The 19291-nt window shown below is 51.4% G+C and overlaps 7 protein-coding genes across 7 annotated transcripts; 4 read left to right on the plus strand and 3 right to left on the minus strand.

Annotated features, from left to right (window-relative positions):
* Positions 1 to 462: 462 nt before the first annotated feature.
* Positions 463 to 3825, plus strand: ACHE_50311S (putative mRNA splicing factor RNA helicase (Cdc28); the record flags this gene model as incomplete). Its single annotated transcript, XM_043280014.1, has 1 exon — positions 463 to 3825. One exon carries the CDS (start codon positions 463 to 465, stop codon positions 3823 to 3825), a length of 3363 nt encoding a protein of 1120 aa, XP_043137635.1.
* Positions 3826 to 4395: 570 nt separating this feature from the next.
* ACHE_50312S (DUF803 domain membrane protein) lies at positions 4396 to 6566 on the plus strand (the record flags this gene model as incomplete). The annotated part of the gene is made up of 2 exons (XM_043280015.1): positions 4396 to 5130; positions 5190 to 6566. 2 exons carry the CDS (start codon positions 4396 to 4398, stop codon positions 6564 to 6566), a joined length of 2112 nt encoding a protein of 703 aa, XP_043137636.1.
* A 108-nt stretch (positions 6567 to 6674) lies between these two features.
* On the minus strand, positions 6675 to 7646 carry ACHE_50313A (uncharacterized protein; the record flags this gene model as incomplete). The annotated part of the gene is made up of 2 exons (XM_043280016.1): positions 6675 to 6771; positions 6823 to 7646. The coding sequence occupies 2 exons, from the start codon at positions 7644 to 7646 to the stop codon at positions 6675 to 6677; spliced, it is 921 nt and encodes a 306-aa protein (XP_043137637.1).
* Positions 7647 to 8094: 448 nt separating this feature from the next.
* ACHE_50314S (uncharacterized protein) lies at positions 8095 to 9100 on the plus strand (the record flags this gene model as incomplete). Its single annotated transcript, XM_043280017.1, has 6 exons — positions 8095 to 8272; positions 8334 to 8459; positions 8529 to 8684; positions 8746 to 8909; positions 8959 to 9006; positions 9053 to 9100. 6 exons carry the CDS (start codon positions 8095 to 8097, stop codon positions 9098 to 9100), a joined length of 720 nt encoding a protein of 239 aa, XP_043137638.1.
* Positions 9101 to 13322: 4222 nt separating this feature from the next.
* On the plus strand, positions 13323 to 15252 carry ACHE_50315S (uncharacterized protein; the record flags this gene model as incomplete). The annotated part of the gene is made up of 3 exons (XM_043280018.1): positions 13323 to 13584; positions 13635 to 13829; positions 13880 to 15252. The coding sequence occupies 3 exons, from the start codon at positions 13323 to 13325 to the stop codon at positions 15250 to 15252; spliced, it is 1830 nt and encodes a 609-aa protein (XP_043137639.1).
* Positions 15253 to 15769: 517 nt separating this feature from the next.
* ACHE_50316A (cytochrome b5-like heme/steroid binding domain-containing protein) lies at positions 15770 to 16180 on the minus strand (the record flags this gene model as incomplete). The annotated part of the gene is made up of 2 exons (XM_043280019.1): positions 15770 to 15847; positions 16004 to 16180. The coding sequence occupies 2 exons, from the start codon at positions 16178 to 16180 to the stop codon at positions 15770 to 15772; spliced, it is 255 nt and encodes an 84-aa protein (XP_043137640.1).
* Positions 16181 to 16625: 445 nt separating this feature from the next.
* ACHE_50317A (putative Patatin-like serine hydrolase) lies at positions 16626 to 18596 on the minus strand (the record flags this gene model as incomplete). The annotated part of the gene is made up of 2 exons (XM_043280021.1): positions 16626 to 17853; positions 17917 to 18596. The coding sequence occupies 2 exons, from the start codon at positions 18594 to 18596 to the stop codon at positions 16626 to 16628; spliced, it is 1908 nt and encodes a 635-aa protein (XP_043137641.1).
* Positions 18597 to 19291: the final 695 nt, after the last annotated feature.

Consider the following 19291-nt stretch of genomic DNA (forward strand, 5'->3'; position numbering starts at 1 on the left):
TCCATGGCCGATATAATTATGCCTGGTTATTCAGGCGTCAATTGCCACAAGCGCTCTTGGCGTGGAGCTCCGTCTCAGACACCTCAAACATTTCTCTCCCATTCGCAGTGCAGCCAGAACAGTTCTTTTTGCTTTTATATACCTTTCTTCTCGACAGCATACTGGCTCTCTATTACTCTTCCTGCTGGACCATCTCGGACACCTGTAACGAGGGCATTAGCGCTAAACCGAGAGCTATTTGACCGCTGACCAGAAAAACGCCGCAAGCCTCATTCGCGTCTTAAAAGCTGCTATCTGGCTTTCTTCTGTGATTTTACGGCTACCGCTAATCCTATCGTACCAAATAAACCCATTATATGAATTAACGACCCGATCTTCTCGTAACAACGATCACACGCCTCCCGAACCCATCCTGACCTCGCGCTTCCCTAAATCGATCGATCGATCAATCAATCAGCCAAGATGGACCACAGGACCTTCATCTCAGACACCCTCCTCCGCCTAACGGGCGCCTCAGAACCCACAATCATCGACTTCGTACTCGCGACAGCATCCTCCGCCAAATCCGCCCCCTCATTACAAGACAAACTCGTCCCGTTCCTCGACGGAAGCCCCGACGACGTCGGCGCGTTCTGTCGCGAGTTGTTTGCGCGGACGAACCCCGTTTCTTCGAAGAGTGCGGTACCACCAGCGGCGAAGGAGAAGGATGTTTCGTCGAAGAAGAAATATAGGCTTGTGGATATGGGTGAGGATATGGCCGATTCGGGGTCGTTGGGACCAGTAAATGTTGAAGCTGATCGGGAGAGGGAGAGACGGAGGAGGAGGGAGAAAGAGCGTCGGAGTCGGGAGAAGGAGGATAGGGATGAAGGACGGAGTGGGGGTCGGTGGGAGAAAGATGAGAGTCGGAAACGTGAGCGCAGTCGAGAGGACGGGCGAGATCGCCGGTCCAAGAAACTGCGCAGACGGGATGTGGATGATATTGAGGCTCGTTGGGGTGATGAGGAGATTCCCGAGGAGCTGTATGAGGAAGAGGCTGAGGAATTTGAGGAGTCGCCTGCGAAGCGTACACGGTTGGAGGACGGGTCTGCGTCGCCTCGATCCAATGCGTCCACGGATTTGGACCCTCAGGCGAAGCAGGAGATGCAGCGGCAGCGAGATTTGCAAGAACGTGATGAATTTGCGAAACGTCTGGCTAGTAAGGATGATAGTAAATCCAAGAAGATTGTCGAAGATCGGACGAGATCTGGTGAGGCGGCGCGTCGTCGTGCTTTGGCTGATGATGCTTCTTCGAGAGCGGCCGCGATGCCGGAGCTGAGAATGCGGTCGCGACAGGAATACTTGAAGAAGCGTGAGACTGAACGACTGGCGCTGCTGCGGAGGCAAGTCGCGGAGGAAACGCAAGAACTACGAGAGAACCCGAGTTTGACGCGCAAGGAGAAGGAAGAATTCGCCAGGAACCGCGAAGTGCTCCAAATTGCCGAGGAACGGTTACGAATTGATGACTACCGCGATGGCTACATGATGCCAGAAGACTACATTACGGAGAAGGGCAAGATCGACCGCAAGAAGAAGGAAGATGCACTGTACAGGCGCTACGTCGACCGCGATGAAATGGGCCATGAGCGGTTCGTTACGGAACATGAAGAGTGGGAGATGGAGCAGACGGCCAAGGCGAAGGCGCAGATCAAGAAGCCCGAATTCGTCGATGAAGGAAACTACGAATACGTCTTTGATGATACTCAGCAGATCAATTTCGTCGCAGATACCAAGCTCGAGGGCACTAGGAAGCCCATGACAGGAGAGGAGCGGATGCTCCAGGAGAAGCTTAACGCCGCGGAGCAGAAAGCGGCGTCAATTGAAGAGACACGAAAGAGTCTCCCTATCTATCAGTTCCGAGATCAGATTATCCAGGCTGTTCAAGATCATCAGGTTCTCATTATCGTCGGAGAGACTGGTTCCGGAAAGACGACCCAGATCCCGCAGTATCTGCACGAGGCCGGGTATACGAAGAACGGGATGAAGGTTGGCTGCACGCAGCCGCGGCGAGTGGCCGCGATGAGTGTTGCATCGCGTGTGGCGGAGGAAATGGGTGTGAAAATAGGAAACGAGGTTGGCTATGCTATCCGGTTCGAGGATAACACCAGCGATAAGACGACCCTCAAGTATATGACGGATGGTATGCTTCTGCGGGAGCTGCTCACGGAACCGGACCTTGGTCAGTACTCCGCGCTGATGATTGATGAGGCGCACGAGCGGACAGTCCCGACAGATATTGCCTGCGGTCTGTTGAAGGATATCGCCAAAGCGCGCCCTGACCTGAGACTTCTCATCTCGTCTGCGACAATGGATGCGCAGAAGTTTCAAAAATACTTTGACGATGCGCCCATCTTCAACATCCCCGGACGACGGTATCCCGTCGACATCCACTACACGTCGCAACCGGAAGCGAACTTCTTGGCCGCGGCTATCACAACCGTGTTCCAGATTCACGTCACCCAGGGGCCTGGTGATGTCCTGGTGTTCCTGACGGGTCAAGAAGAGATCGAAGCCGCTGAGCAGAGTTTATCAGAGACAGCGCGGAAACTAGGGAGTAAAATACCCGAGATGATCATCTGTCCAATCTATGCAAATTTGCCGTCCGAGCTGCAGACGAAGATCTTCGAGCCGACTCCGCCGGGGGCGCGGAAGGTCGTGCTAGCCACGAACATTGCGGAGACGAGTTTGACGATTGATGGTATTGTTTACGTTATCGATCCGGGTTTCGTGAAGGAGAATGTGTTCAACCCTCGGACAGGTATGGAGAGTCTGGTGGTGGCGCCGTGTTCGCGGGCATCTGCCAACCAGAGAGCCGGTCGTGCCGGTCGTGTTGGACCAGGAAAGTGCTTCCGCTTGTATACCAAGTGGGCATACTATAACGAACTGGAAGAGAGCACGACGCCCGAAATCCAGCGGACAAACCTGAGCAGCGTAATTCTGATGCTTAAGTCGCTCGGTATTGACCAGCTGCTAGACTTCGATTTCATGGACCCTCCACCAGCAGAGACCATCATCCGCGCACTGGAACAACTCTACGCACTGGGTGCCCTGAACGATCGCGGCGAGTTGACAAAGATCGGGCGCCAAATGGCCGAATTCCCCACCGACCCGATGCTAGCCAAAGCAATTCTCGCCGCAGACCAATACGGCTGCGTCGAAGAAGTCCTCTCCATCGTCTCGATGCTCGGCGAAGGCAGCGCGCTCTTCTTCCGCCCCAAGGACAAGAAAATCCACGCCGATAGCGCGCGCAACCGCTTCACCATCAAGGACGGCGGCGACCACCTCACCCTCCTCAACGTGTGGAACCAATGGGTCGACAGCGACTTCAGCTACGTCTGGGCGCGCGAGAACTTCCTGCAACAACGGTCCCTTACACGCGCGCGCGATGTACGTGACCAACTCGCCAAACTATGCGACCGTGTCGAAGTTACTGTCAGTACCTGCGGAGCATCCAACATCATGCCCATACAGAAGGCCATTACCGCTGGATTCTTCCCGAACGCAGCAAGATTGCAGCGTGGAGGCGATAGCTACCGGACTGTCAAGAACGGACAGACGGTATATCTGCATCCTAGCAGTACGCTGTTCGAGGTGAACCCAAGATGGGTTATTTACTTCGAGCTGGTGTTGACGAGTAAGGAGTATATGAGGAGTAACATGCCTTTGCAAGCAGAGTGGCTGGTGGAGGTTGCGCCGCATTATTATAAGAAGAAGGATTTGGAGACACTCGGAGTTGAGAAGAAGGTTCCTAAAGGGCAAGGGGCAGCTGGAGAAAAGAGTCGCATGTAATTGTATAGCATCAACATAATAATAGAATGCATGCCAGTCATCGGAATGCAAAGAATCAAGATTAGGTTATCTCCTTATCTCGTGCTTGATTGCGATCATCTGTCAATCCGACGCTCTCGTTGCTGGGTGGCCCAGCCTCATTGTTTTCACTGTCTCAACATTTCCTATTCGGTCATTTCTTTGTGTGTGCTCTCCTGACTTTTTTCTTTTCTTTTCTCGTTGCTCTGGTTTTTCTTATTCTTACTCTCATTCTTTCATCTTCCACACTCTCCACTTCTGTTTTTGTTGTCTTGCATTGGTTCCTGGCGCTACGTTGTCCCGTCGACGGCTTCTCGCATCGCATCGCATCCATCGCATCCTCAGACTGTGTCGCATACTTGCACCTGATCCTCAAATCACCGTTTGTTTTCGTTTCATGCTATCACTAATTGACTCCCTCCGCTCGATATCCATTTGACGTTGACCGCGCTGCCCCGAGCCGGAGGACGGCTTGCCGACCGCAAGCGTCGTTCCTCTGCTCATTCTCACTGCCGGACAGTGGACACCAAAGAATAACACTCAGAGTTCAAAATGGACCCCTCAATCCTCGCCCGAGACGATGCCTCCGGCCGCCCACCCATCTACAAAGCAATCGGCATTTCTCTCGCCGTCGCATCAGGCCTCTTCATCGGCGTCTCCTTCGTGATCAAGAAAATCGGGCTGCTGAAAGCGAACGTCAAATACAACGAAGAAGCAGGCGAGGGATATGGCTACCTGCGCAATTTTTGGTGGTGGACTGGGATGACGCTGATGATTGTTGGGGAGATATGCAATTTTGTTGCGTATGCGTTTGTCGACGCTATACTTGTTACGCCTTTGGGTGCGCTGGCGGTTGTAGTGACTACGATATTGTCTGCGATATTCTTGAAGGAAAGGTTGAGTTTTGTTGGGAAGGTGGGCTGTTTCTCGTGTATTATCGGCTCGGTGGTGATTGCGATGAATGCGCCGGAGCAGTCCTCTGTTAGTGATATTCAGGATATGAAGAAGTATGTGATCACGCCTGGGTTTCTGTCCTATGCGGGTGTAATTGTCCTTGGGTGTGCATTTACTGCGTTCTGGGCTGGCCCGCGGTATGGGAAGAAAAATATGTTTGTGTATATCAGCATTTGCAGTCTGATCGGGGGATTGAGTGTGGTTGCGACGCAGGGACTGGGGTCTGCGATTCTGGCGCAGATCAATGGCAAGTCGCAATTCAAGGAGTGGTTTCTTTATGTGTTGCTGGTTTTTGTCATTGCAACGTTGTTAACTGAAATCATCTACCTGAACGTATGTTGCACAACCCCAGCTGAAACTTTGTGACAGGCAAGCTGACCATCTGACAACAGAAAGCATTGAATATCTTCAACGCCGCCCTCGTCACTCCAACATACTACGTCTTCTTCACCACCTGCACCATCATTACCTCCGCCGTCCTCTTCCAGGGCTTCCAAGGTACCGGCAAAGAAATTGCAACAGTCGTCATGGGGTTCCTCCAAATCTGCGCTGGCGTCGTCCTCTTACAGCTTTCCAAGTCAGCGAAAGACGTTCCAGATGCAGCTGTCTTCAAGGGCGATCTCGATCAGGTCCGTGAAGTAGCCACGCAGGAGGAGAGTGAGACAGAACCCAAGGCGGATTCGATCCGTGGCGCTGCTGCTATTGTACGGCAGTTGTCAAGCACAAGACGAAAAGGGGAGGAAGAAGAGGTCAGACGGTATCTCAGAGAGAGAAATGAAGATCTCAAGCCTCTGGGTGAAAATGAATCAGTCGAGTGGGATGGCCTGAGACGAAGAAAGACTGTCCTGGGTGATGCGAGATCATATACACCGGGATCAGCTAGGAGCACGCTCCCGCCATTAGGAATGTCACACTTTCCAGAGGAGCAGGGCCAAGACACAGACAGACCCAACCGCAGCTTCATCGACGGCATTCGATCCCGAGCATCCAGTCTCCTCCATCCCCAATGGCGTCCGATCAACGATGACCAATCTGCGCTGGACGAAAAGAGCTACCACGGAGCAATGCCACCAGATACCACCGACTTCGCCTACGCGCGCAGTCCCACCCCACAAACAACACCACAACCGGTGTACAGCGGCGGGAAACGCCAATTCTCATTCAACACCGTCCTAAACCGCCTCAAATCCCGACCTTCCAGCCCAGCACACGGTATCCTTCGCGCAACACCAACGTCCGCCGAAAAAGAAGCTCTCAAAAACGCCACAGAAGAAGAACGTCTTGGTCTTGTTCTTGGTGGGGACTCACACCGTCCTGAAGATGACGAGCTGAATGAGCGTCTAGCGCGGTCAGATTCAGTTTCTTCAAGTGACTCGAGTCTAGGCGGCGGGCAGGCGATGATGGATCGTCTTCATCAGTCACTTGACGAGGCGGCGAGGATCTATCAGAGTCCAAAGCCGAAACAGCATCAGGTTTCTGTGTCAACGGTTTCGACTGCGCTGGGAGCTCCGTTTGAAAGGAATGCAGTTTATCCGTTGTCTTGCTCGCAGCCACCGTCGTATAGCACATTACCACAATCCGAGGCTGTTCCGTCGCAACAGCAGCCAGCGCAGAGGTCTAATCCGTTGCCTCCGGTTCCGCCGGAGAGCCCATTGGTCGCGGCTGGAGGGGATTCACATATGCGGGTCGAGCTGCGATCTCCGTATAGTCCTCCAGGGTCAGAAGTGTCCAGCCGCGGACGAGGCGGATGGCGTCGAGAGGACTATTGATTGCTATATGAATAATGATTGATGATGGTCATTTCAAGCTGGTCATGCCATGTCTATACATAATACGTTAATGTGTATATGAGGGTATCACGATAGAACAAAATAGAGTCATCTCAGCATCCCGAGAACAGACGGTTGTTTGCCCAATCTTATCGCAAACTTTGCTTCTGATAGTCGTTTTTCTGCTTTGATACTTTCGATTGCCCTGCCAATATTAGCACCAACTCATTCCAAATAAGACATGATGGAAAGATACCACTCAACTCCCACAACCTTAACCCCCGTCCCACACTTCTCAATCTCCTTTTGCAACTTCCCCGCCGCCAATCCCCCACCAGCTCCTCTATTCGCACCAGTATTTGGTCTTCCAATGATAACATGCGTCACTGACCGAGCGAAGACGAGTGAGAGCTTTGCACCGTGGGATACGAGGAGGTGCTTGAGTTTGTAATCTGAGATGAGCGGCATTGTCGAGCCGTTGAGGTAGATTGTTGTTCCGGTGAGTATCTTTTTGCTGGATGTCGGGGTGGTGGATGCATCTGCATCTGCGGGTGTGGGTGTGGCTGCATTTGCATGTGTAGCTGTAGCCGTAATTGTAACTGCATCTGTTTCTGTATGTGCAGTTGTAGCTGCTGTACGCCGGTTCGCATCGTGTGTAGAAGTACATGCAGCTATAGGCGTTGGCGTTGGCGTTGGCGCTGGCGCAGGCATAAGCGTAGCTGCATTAGATGTATCCCCTCGAAGAATCTTCCCCTTCCCACCCGTCTCCATCTCACTTAACCCATCGCTCTTCCTCTTCTGCACACCACCCATGAAATCCCTAATATCCCTCCCTTCCTTCGCCTTCCCCTTCCACTCCTCCTTATTCATCATCACCCACTCCCCCCTTTCCCGTCCATCGTGGTCCGCATTACAATCCCCGAAAACAAACTGCCTTCGTAACTTCTCCGTCCTCGAGTCTCGCCAGGCGGTGGTGGACGAGAGCGTGGGACCGTCGGCGCGTTGGTGGCCTGTTGAGGCGGAGGACCACGGATCGAAGATTTGCTGGTTTTTTGGCTGTGGTGGTTGTTTTGGGGGCATTGCTTTTGGTTTGTGGCGTTGTTGAGTGGTTGTGAGTGGCTTGATGAGGTGAAGTGAGGTGAAGTGAGGCGAAGTGAGGTGAAGTGAGGCGAAGTGAGGTGAAGTGAGGTGAAGTGAGGAAAGAGAACCATGGGTGGAATGTTGATGTTTTGCTGTTTTGGGTTAGTTCCTTGCATGACTTTGGGTTAGTCATGTATTCAGACTATGGAGCTACATGTTGTATACGACTGTTAATGATATAAGCTATGTGATCTAAATATACATATGACGATGAAAGCAAGAGTAATCATTACACATCCCGGCGAATATGGTACAAGCAGCGGAGCGGAGCGGGACAAGAGCGGAAGGAATGTGTAGCCTATACTCACGACTGCCTAGTATCCATACCCAATGCTTTCACCAGCTCCAGCTCCATCTACACTCCACAAACAAATACAAATCCACCAACATGAAACCCACGTCTATTATGGAAATCGCCGTCCTCGCCCTCTCAGCCCAAGCCACGGCTAAACCAACATCCTGCTCCACCGTCTCCCCAGTGACACTTACCTTCTACGGATGGCCCGACAACGACCCGCCTAGCGCGGAGATAGCGTATGACTGTGGACGGGGGTATAAAGCTGGAGGTAAGCACCTCTTCACCCACCATCCAGTATCAGACGAGTATGAGTTGACAAGTGCATGCAGGAAACGGGACGTACAACAACCCTCTAACGGCAGCAAGTGCGCCGGGTGAATTCGATGAATGCGAGATTGTCTATCTGCCGTATATTCAGAGATATGTAAGGGTTGAAGATACGTGTGCGACGTGTAGTATGCTTCTCTTCCCCCATGTGTATATATATACATGCAAGTGCGATGCAATGCATGCTAACGAAATAGCCACAAACTGGAATAATAAGCAGCACCATATCGATATCTGGATCGATTCAACGGATTTTGATGAGGGTGGAAAGGTGACGGATTGTGAGAATACGTTGACGCCAAAACATGGGATTCGAGTGATTCGGAATCCGGGGGAGAAGTTTAGGGTTGTGGGTATGTATCTATACTCCGCATATGGTGTTGGATATATAATGTGGATGCTAACAATGCTCAGAGGAACCTTTATATCTGGACGGAAAGTGCTATACCGAGCTTGCGGGTTATAGTAATACGGATTCTTGCGCTGATGCTGGTCCTGGGCCGTTTGATGTCGGGGATGGCCATGAGCATGAGCATGAGCATGACCAGCACCATGAAGACGACAATGGCGATGAAACGGTACGAAATGCTTACCCTATATTCTATATTCTGTGGCTAACCGGCTTAGACCTCCACAGCAAAATCTATCTATAATTCAGTCCGGGATTCTAACCTTGTAAGTGTGGTTTTCTCCCCTCAGAAATATGCAGCTAACCAAATAGGGAATTCGAATTCTAGTGCTCACCGTTGCTTATTTCCTTTTTCAGTAGCGAACAGCGTATCTAGCTTATACTTGCTTTAATAAATGCGAGATCGTCTATGTATAAGTCAAGTGATATAGATCGACTGCTTGCAGTTATGCCGGGATGCATCTGCCCGTCTCTACAGTTATACAGACTTAGTCAGACGCATAAATGAATAAAATAAGAAAAATCCTCGGAGGACTTGTCTACTCCGACCAACCCCGGGTACCACTCGCCCGAGTAAATCCTACCTGTCTGTCTGCTAGCCCGATGACAGAGTGTCCTGCATGCAGCAAGGCAGAAATACGGTGAATCTAAAGTATGGCACGGGGTATACCTCCCCTCCAGAGAATTACTCCGGACACAGTGGCTGCTACGTCACAGTGGCTGACAGATGTCAAGCGGTATGCAATTCATTTCACACACCGGCATTGGATCAGATCAGATGAAGATTGAGGGGAGGTAAGATGGACGATGGAGGGATTGATGATCTGGCGGCAAGACTCGCATAATGCAGCGGGTGTATGCATTGATAGTAATCTACAGTTGAGAAAAGTGAACAGTCCAGAACACGGACAAGAAAAAGTCCAAGCAAGGAGGGGTGGAGGGTGTAGTGGAGGGGAGGGATGACAACTCACTCGCTTCTGACGTGGTCGCGTCCACCGCCAGTCATGCCGCGTCACCTGACTGTTACACTGTATTATTGCCTTACCGTACAGACAAGAGGAATGGTAAAGTACGGAGCAGTCTCTCGTACTACAATGAATTGGATGATTCATGGATAGACTATCTCTCTTAAGTATCTATATAGAACAGGAGATAAGCAGGTAGAAATGTAGGTACAATGCATGTGAGGTAAAGGGTCACACAACTGCACTTGAGGGAATCTGGAAACCAGTTCAAGTGTTATGCACCACGGATAGAGCCGTGGCAGCTGCAGGTACAGCCGTACAGTCTTGTACTGTACTGTACTTGTGTCAGTAAAGATTCTATGATTCTGTACAAGCACAGAGGACAGAGTCAGTCATGGATGCCCGAGTCAGTGAACAAGCTGATTGGCATATGATTACCCATAAATACCCGACTTGCATGAACATGTACGGTACATGTATGTACAAGTAAGTACAGACGGTGTACCGGTACTGTAAGTAACACTGCAACGCGCCGATCCTGTGATTGAGGGTGGATCCGTCAGCGCCAAGGATTTCCCCTCTTTGATTGAGGGAGGTGATTGGTTGCTGCAACGCCTGAAATATGGCTGGCCATGGCTGGCCCGCTGATCTGCTATGCGTAGCCGGCGGGTGTCGGGCCGTGATGCTACCTCCGGAGTACATTCTCGATGAGATACCAAAAGTAGAGTACGGAGTACATAGTTGTAGTATTCTACAATATATAAACGATACAATGGCCAATGAATATCCCCTCAGATCAACAGTAAGAGCAGATGTGGACGATGTGTTGTCACGCAAGGGGTTAGAACCGGTCAACCGGTGAACAGACCTATCAGAAGAACCAGCGGAGCAGGGATAGGGTGGTTTCAATTGTGCGACGGGGAGAGCGGTGAAATAATCCCTTGCTTGCTTGCCAGATGGAAGATTATTGTTCAATATACTCTGTAATAATAATAATTATTATCATAATAATACTTGGACTGGCGATCCCAGGATGCCCGTATCGTGGTGAGTTCTGAGCCACTGGTTCTTTGAATCCCTGTCAGACTGCTCATGTCTGTGCGACAGTATGATACGGTAATACGCGGGCGCTAATGGATCGTAGATCTAGGACAAAGTAGAGCACTTTGTAAGTATTCATTTGAGCACTGGTAGTCTATCGGAGTACTCTGTAGAGTACGGAGTACTTGTGCAGAGATGAAAATGTACTAGTACATACAAGTACTCGTACAGAGACTTGTAAAGTAAGTAATGGCCGTTATGCATCGGGCAGCTGCGCGTAGTACCCAGGACTGGGACTAGCATCATCCCGGCAGCTCAGGTCGATCGAATTACTTACAGGTGATCTGACAAATTCAATCCTTGTACGGATGGTCCTTGCTTCTGTCAATTTTGAGTATGTATCTGTATCTGTACAGAGAGTATACAGAGTAAGTACTCTGTACTCTGTAAGCGTCTAGCGGTGACCTGCGGGGAACAGTGCGTGAATTCTAGTCGACTGCTTTGCTAGTTCCCTGTCTTTCCGAATAATTGTTGAAATCCACTTCTATTATAGTCTGAAAGTGGCACTGGCACTAGTATCTGATGGCAGCTCCTCCTCTGTTGGGTTAGAGTCTTGTCCACCGCCCGCTGCTCGTCTCTGCCAGTGAAAAGACCGCTCTGACCGGGCTGAGAGAGCATCACTTTCTTTTCTCTTTCTCTTCTTTTTGTTCTACAGATACTTTTTTACTTACATACATATATCTATATCTTCCGTACATCTTATTCGATTCCTTCAAGGGACCCTTTGGTCGGGATAGAATTCACGTGCAGGTAAGTTCTGAATGATTGTTATGATTGTTTCTTTTCGCGTCGCGCCTTGCTGCATCGAGTCAATCCACAATAATCCCTTCGGCAGAAGACAACCGACAGAGAGAGAGACAGCAGACAGCAGCAGCAGACAGCAGACAGAGACAAGCAGATGCACATAGCAAACTCAATCAAGCGGTATCCCAAAATATCTTCATCCCTTTCTTCAGTACTGCGCTGTTCGGTGATGATTCCATTGCATATCGTCCTCCAGACTGCCATTACCGCCATCCCCATCTGAACAAGTGGCTCTTTTTTTTTTTTTTATCTTCATATTATTTCTTTTTATCGTTTTTTATTATTTCCTTATTCATTATTTTGATTATTTTGATTACGAGCAATTGTTGTGGCTCTACCGTTCTTCCCGCTGTCTGGGTCGATCGCTCCGCTCGTCGCTCTTATATTTACCTCTACCATTCTTCCTCTTACCACGGTTCATCATTCCATCGGTTTTTTTCTGTCAAACTTCTGTCTTGTTCTAAAAAAGAAACGCATCCACATACCGCTCTCCATACATACAGATACAGATACGCACACTTACATCCACGCTTATCGGGATCTCCTGCGTTTGCCGCTGCTCCTGCTGCTGCTGCACGGGCCCAGCCTCCTCCAGCTGTCTCTCGGTCTCTTTCTGTCGGTGTCTCGCTGCATCATCCCTTCGTTTGTTCGCCTCACACATACTTCCTCTTCCTCCTCCCCTCATACATACATATATCTACTGCCCAACCCCCATCTTGTCTCGCTCTGTTGCTTGCCTCCGTCTCGCATGATCTTACGTTGTCACGATTTCATCCTTTTTCCTTATACTTATACTTTATTTCTTTCTTAACTTAGAAAAGAGACTGCACGATTGACGCCCTGCTTACGACCTGTTACGATTTCTCGCCTTTAGATTTGCTGCTATACATACATTATACACCATACATCCGCTTCGCTTTCGCATCGTCCGTCCTCCTTCAATTTGACGACTGAAACGTGACCCATGAACTTTTGCCTCTTCTAGCCTTGCCTCTTCATGGTTCCTTGCTGGTGATCTCCAATTATCATCTTCCAAACAAAAAAGCTTAGATTTCTTGCATCTTTTCCCAGCGTTCTTCGAGCGTTTTTACGGTTACGACCTGCCACGATCTACGCCACGACTGCACAGCCTTTGCATTTTCTTGCATCTGTTTGGCATCATCTTTTTCCTATTTTCCAGCCAGCCATCTTTTTGTGTTTAACTCTTATAACCGTGCATGCCGATACTTCTTCGGTCTTGTACCTCTGCGCTTCTCACATCTCGCTGAAACTATACGGCGCGTCGAACATCTTCTTTCAGTTCGACAGCCTTCAAGCATTCTTGCTTGTTACCCTTTTTCAAGTCCGTTCCCAGACCAACCGAAAAACTGGAGCTCCCGTCGATCTCGCAGGTCCACATCAGAGGTCCTGCTGAAATTCCTTTCTACAACCCTCACGCTGCTGAACGGCCGTTGCTGCCCGGTGACAAACTGCCTGCCTTGAGCCTGCCCACGGCCTCGCAGTCTGCCTACCGGACCTCTTACCCTGACCCGTCTATTACCGCCTCTCACTCTTCGAGCGCGCGCACCAGTCTTTCTGGTCCTACGACCGCTCTCCACGACAACCGCACCCCGCCGCCTTCTGCTGATCTCGCTACTAGCGGTCCTGCGGATTATACCGTGCCCTCCACCGTCAGTGAGAGCTACTACCCTCCTCCCCATCCCATCAGCAGTATGAATCACACCCCTCCGTACATGGATGTTCACTCGTCGCACTTGTCGTCTGCCCAGCCATATGCCTCACAAGCTGCTGCGGCTGGTGGCATCTCGCATTACTCCTACCCGGGACAACCCCCGGCCTTGCAGCCGGCCTCGACCACCTACGGACCCGCCAGCTCGTACTCGCAGTATGCGTACCCTGGGGTGACTTCTCCCCAGTCTGCCACTCAGCCGCCTACGACGTCCATGACTGCCGCCCAATTGCTGCCATTACCTGGTAAGCCTTCCTCTGTCTCAATGTGTTTTCATTTATACTTACTGGAACAGCTGTCACCAACCCCTCTGTGGCACCGCCGTACGGAAACACCAGCGGCAGCCCAGCGCAGGGATATGTGTATGACACCACTGGTCAGATTGCGCCTCCTGGGGCCAAGCCACGCGTCACCGCCACCCTTTGGGAAGATGAGGGTAGCCTCTGCTATCAAGTCGAATCGAAGGGTGTCTGTGTTGCACGGAGAGAGGGTAAGACACAACCTTGTACCGTGTGTTCTGACAGAAGCTAACGTGTTTAGATAACCATATGATCAACGGCACCAAGCTGCTCAATGTCGCTGGTATGACTCGTGGTCGTCGTGACGGTATCCTAAAAAGCGAAAAGGTCCGTCATGTGGTCAAGATTGGTCCGATGCACTTGAAGGGCGTGTGGATTCCCTTTGAGCGCGCATTGGAATTTGCCAACAAGGAAAAGATCACGGATCTGCTGTATCCCCTGTTTGTGCATAACATTGGTGGTCTGCTGTACCACCCTACCAACCAGACCCGGACCAACATGGTCGTCCAAGAGTCGCAGCAGCGGCGACTGGAAGGCCCTCAGCTTACCCGGACCCCGGGACCTCAGCCGTCTGCTCTGCATCATCATCACTCGCTACAGACGCCAGTGCCCTCGCACCTGCCTCCGCACAGCATGGCGTCTCAGGCGGGAAGACCGGCTCTTGACCGGGCACACACCTTTCCCACTCCTCCGGCCAGTGCATCAAGTCTCATGGGCATCACGAACCAGAACAGCTCGTATGAGTGGGGCAGCCAAGTGCAGAGCTCGCAGCCGCTGTCGATTGATACGACGTTGAACAACGCGCGGTCCATGCCCGCCACACCCGCCACGACCCCGCCAAGCAGCCTGCAAGGGATGCCATATCAAAGCAGCCAAACAGCCTATGATACCAAGCCATACTACTCGGCAGCCCCGGCCTCTCACGCCCAGTATGCTCCTCAGCACCCGCTGACGACGTACGGACAGACTCTGCCCTCGTCCACTTACGTGAAGAGTGAAATGGGCCCTCCATCGGCACGAAACCCGCCGGAGAGCGAGACCGCTGATGTCAAGCCGCAGACTAATGGCCAGAGCACCGAGGCTGTTGCCGAGCAGGAATCGGAGTACGTGCAAGACAACGGTAGCTACAGCAGCGCCAACCGCGGGTCATACACGTATACCACCAACCCATCGGTGAGCACGTTGACGGGGGAGCACTCCCAGCTGAACCCCGAGCTGAGCTCCCCGTCGCAGCAGAACGGGTCGGGTCGCATGACCCCTCGTACTGGAGGTGGCCCTCCCCCTCAATGGGCTGGGTACAACACGCCTCCGCGTCCAGCTGGTGCTGGTAGTCTCTACAACATTGTCAGTGACACTCGCGGCACGCCGGCCAACGGCTCAGAATCTTACTCGGTCGCATCCAATTCTGCCCCCATATACTCGGCGATGAATGGATCGCTGAGTGCCGGCAGCAAGCGTATGCGCGAGGATGATGATGTCGATCAGGTCGCCCGTCCGGACAGCCGGGGTGCCGACTATGACAACAAGCGTCGAAAGACCATCACTGAAATGAATGGTCCGCTTGCGGGGCCACCTTTGATGCAGCCCATGAAGGCCGGTGGTGTTCGTCATTGATTTATTCTTTTGTTTCTTTTCTGGGATTTGCTGGACAAATGAAGTGAAATGAAATGGGATTGGGATTGGGTACTGGTGTTGGTTGAATTGCTTGAATAGAGCACGTTTCTTTTCTTCTTTTTCTTCCGTCGTGTTTTAATCGCTTTTGATGGATATGGATGAGCCGTGCATTCGGGCTAGCATGCCCTTGTTTCTTTTCCTCGAGCCTGGTCAGCGTTATGGTGCTCTTGGTCTCATTTGGAATGTGCTTGTTTCTGAAGGGCTTACGACCATGATGTTACGAATTTCCTAAATATGTTTGATTTAGCATGGTCTATTGACCTATAAAAGGGTGGTTATAACTGTGTTGCATTGTAGAATCGCGTACGATCAGTAACAGATACAGATTGATTCTGTACATAATGGGTATATAATCAACCCATAACAATAGCAGTAACATTATGTGTACACGCTCAAAACCAAACAAGAATTCATGCAATCAACACCATAACCTCGACCATATACCATATGAGACAAATCACAGCTTAGCAGCATCCTTGACCTCCCCAACCTTCAACTTGGGCGTATACTTCTTCAGCACATTTTCGTTGTGGTACTTCATTATCACCATCAGCCTCATCCTCATCCATCAGTGCCACCGCATCGCATCGCATCGCAATCTGCATCCAGCAAACGCCGTTGCAGCAATCAAACGCCGTCGCAATCCAAAACCCGGAACAAAAAAAAAAAAAAAGGGGAAGGGGAAACCTACCTTCCAGAACTGCTTCGATGCATCCTTGCCCGCAACACGCTTGAGAATCTTCGCGCCACCGGGGTGCTCGTCAATGAAATTCGTGACGTCGAAGACGTTGCTGTCGATGATGATGTACAGGCCCTTGTCGGGGGAGTTGTGCGAGGCGACGTCGGCGGGGGTGAAGGATTGGGACATTTTGCTTTCTTTCTTTCTTTTCTTGTAGGATATTGGGATTGCTAGGGTGAAAAGTTGATCGTTTGAGAGGTGTTGGATAGGTGTTAAAAGAGGTGTTGAAAGTGAGGGTCTGGGGTCGGAGTAGCGAGACTCGGAATATGGGGACCGAGCGGAGACCTTTGACGTGGTGGGAAATGCCGAGGTTAAGGGTCATTTGCCGCGGTCAGCTATTTGTGTGGGTTTTTATTGGCCTACATACTCCGGAGGAGTAGACCAGTACTCTGAGACAGAGATGGAGGTGCAAACAAGATACAATCATGTTTCCAGATCTACCAAGGGTATCCTATCCTAGCACTACCGGCATAACAAAAATAAATGTCAGAAGAAGATGAACGAAATCAAAACCAGATATCACGAATGCAACGCCAGACTCAAACAGATCCTATGGACAAGAAACAAAAGAAAATCATCGCACATGATAGCTAGGCTTCCGCTGCTTATTCACAACCGGCGGCGGCTCGTCCACCGGATACGGAGGTCTCACTTTGCCATTCCCATTCCCACTAACAATCGTGTCCGGCACAGGCATCATGATCCCGCCTACTTCGGTCGGGTCGTCCGGATACGGGATTGGTGTCTTGGGGGGCACGGGCGGGGGCATACCCATGCCCTCGTGCAGGTAGTCGCCGCTGTGTCGCGGGGAAGAGCCGAAGAGATGAGGGTGTTGCTCGCGCTGTTGCTGCGAGGTTGGGCGGCTGCGGCTTTGAAAGCTGGAGATGTCGCTGCCGGAGCCTCGTGCTGGGTGTGGGTGGGTGGCGTCCTGGGGGGTTGGGTGGGCGGGGAGCGTGTCCTCTGACTGGGACGGTGCGTGGTGGCCCGCGGTGGTTAGCGGTGTGAAGTCTCCCGGGAGTTCGGCGGGCAGTTCGACGGCCATCGGGTTTGATGGAGGGGGCACGCCATAGGTGGGTGAGTGGGGAGAGAGCAGGTTGAGGTTGATGTCCTCTTGGATACTAGAAGTATCGCTGGTTCCGCTGGCGGCAGCGTGCGCGGACAGTCGCTGGTGCATGCGGTTGATCTTGGCGAACTTGACACCGGCGCTGAGGATCATCTTCTTCACCTCTGGCTTGGACAGGTAGCGACGGGTGTTGGTGCTGATGTCGGCCAGACGGTTCCATTCGTTCATGCCAAACTCTCCCACGCCGACCTCGACGTTCAGACGGTAGTAGTTGTCTTTGCTGACGTTGCGCTTTGCTAGGTGTTCGCGCAGCATGTCTTTGTGAATACCTTCGCATCCTTCGATTTTAGTGATCAGACGTCGTCGCGCTTCAGCAAAGACACCCAATGCATCGCCAAAGAAGTCCTCCCACCATTCGTGTTGTCGGTTGTTGGTGCCCGGGGGGCGCTTGCCTGTTCCCACGCTGATGAAGACGCCGATTTCTCGTCCAGGCCATTCGTTCACGGCGGCTTCTTCCAACACCTGCGGCGCGGGGTTGTACGTGCCAGGTCCCTCATCGATGAAAAAGCTTTGACCGATTTGAATGGGTTTGAAGGCTAGACCGGTGGCGGAGGTAGCCCGACCGGCTTGCCAAATGGTGCAGTCAAATTCGGGAGGCGGCTCTTTTCGCGAGTCGTAGGAACGGAGGAAGACGGATGAACCGTTGCGAGAGGTGCCTTTGTACAACGCAGTGACAGCACTACATGAATTAGCGATGCGAATATACAAAGAAGGAAAAGTAACTGAAGAGGGAAGAACTCACGTCTTGGTACGATACTCCCGATTGTCATAAAGCAGAGCATCCGGATTCCCCCACCGCAAACCGTTGATAAACGTAGAATTCCTCTGGCTCACAGGAGTCGATGGATGCGACGGCCCGCGGGCACTGTAACTCCCTCGACTGACAGTGCGCTGAGGAATCGAATTTAGTGAATTAGGACTAAAAGGAGCGCTTGCGATGGAATTGCGATCGCTCGACGCCGGAGTAATGTCATTCCCCTCAGCCTCAAACACGGTATGTTCCCTCACACACTCGCGAATGGCCTCTTCAAGTTTCGACGCCTTGAACAACGTCGACCGATACGGAATCCCAGCAAACGTTTTGTCCGTCTCGAAGACGCGCTTGGTCATGCGCGTGTAGACTTCCTTGCAAGTCTCGAGATCGAGGCGTAAGCGGCCCAGCATAAGGGCGATCAGACCGCCGGTACCGGTGCCGACGATGAGGTCGAAGTGATCGCATGGTTTGGGAATCTGATCGCGACGAGGGGCTTTTCCTTCGGATTCGACGTAGGTGCGGTACATGAGTTCCTGGAGGAGGATGAGCATCGAGTATCCCCGAACGCCACCGCCATCGAGCGAAAGAACCCGCAACGGGGGGCCCTTTGTTGTGTCCTTGCGATGAAGATTGACCGAGTTCATGTTGAGATCCATGTCGGGGTCCATGTTGGCAGATTCTCACCCACTTGGGGAGAAAAATCGAAGAGAACTTTCCTGATAAAAGAAAAGCAAGCGGGAAAGACGGTGCCTTGACTTGGAACTCAGCGGACAGAACCGTGGGTCAACAATCGCGCGGTTATAAATAGTAGTCAGATGACTGCAGGAAGTAGTAAGCAAAATATATTGTGTCTTGGAATAATCACAGTAGCAGTAAATAATAGAGGGAAGAGTAGTTGCGAGTAGTCAAAAGAATAGGTAGAGAGTAAAGAGGAAATTGGTGTAGCTGAGGCAAAACAAGCCAGTCGAACCCTTTTTGCAGGAACAGCCACACTTACTACAATCTTCCTTTTTCCCCCGGTGCAAATCTCCTATAATTTGCAAGTAATATTCCGTATGGGCACTGGAGCACTTCTAGAAACCCAACAGAATCTCCCAACATCCCCTTCAATGTGTGTTTCTCTCGAAGTGACTGGTGGCTTAAGATGACATAATGTGGCGGTGCTCTGCGTCATGGGGCTGTGTTTCCTAATGGGGTAATTGGGTATGCCCGAAGTATACGAGCAGACGCTACGATTGGGCACTCAAGTACCCTCAGCTGCCATACGGTTATCGGCACTTGCATAGTCGTGACATCAATCCCTGCATACCCCGGATTGTATACGAGTACGGAGTTTGGGGGAGTCCATGTCCAGGGAATAGAC

Source organism: Aspergillus chevalieri, chromosome 5, assembly GCF_016861735.1.
Source record: "Aspergillus chevalieri M1 DNA, chromosome 5, nearly complete sequence".
Lineage (NCBI taxonomy): Eukaryota > Fungi > Ascomycota > Eurotiomycetes > Eurotiales > Aspergillaceae > Aspergillus > Aspergillus chevalieri.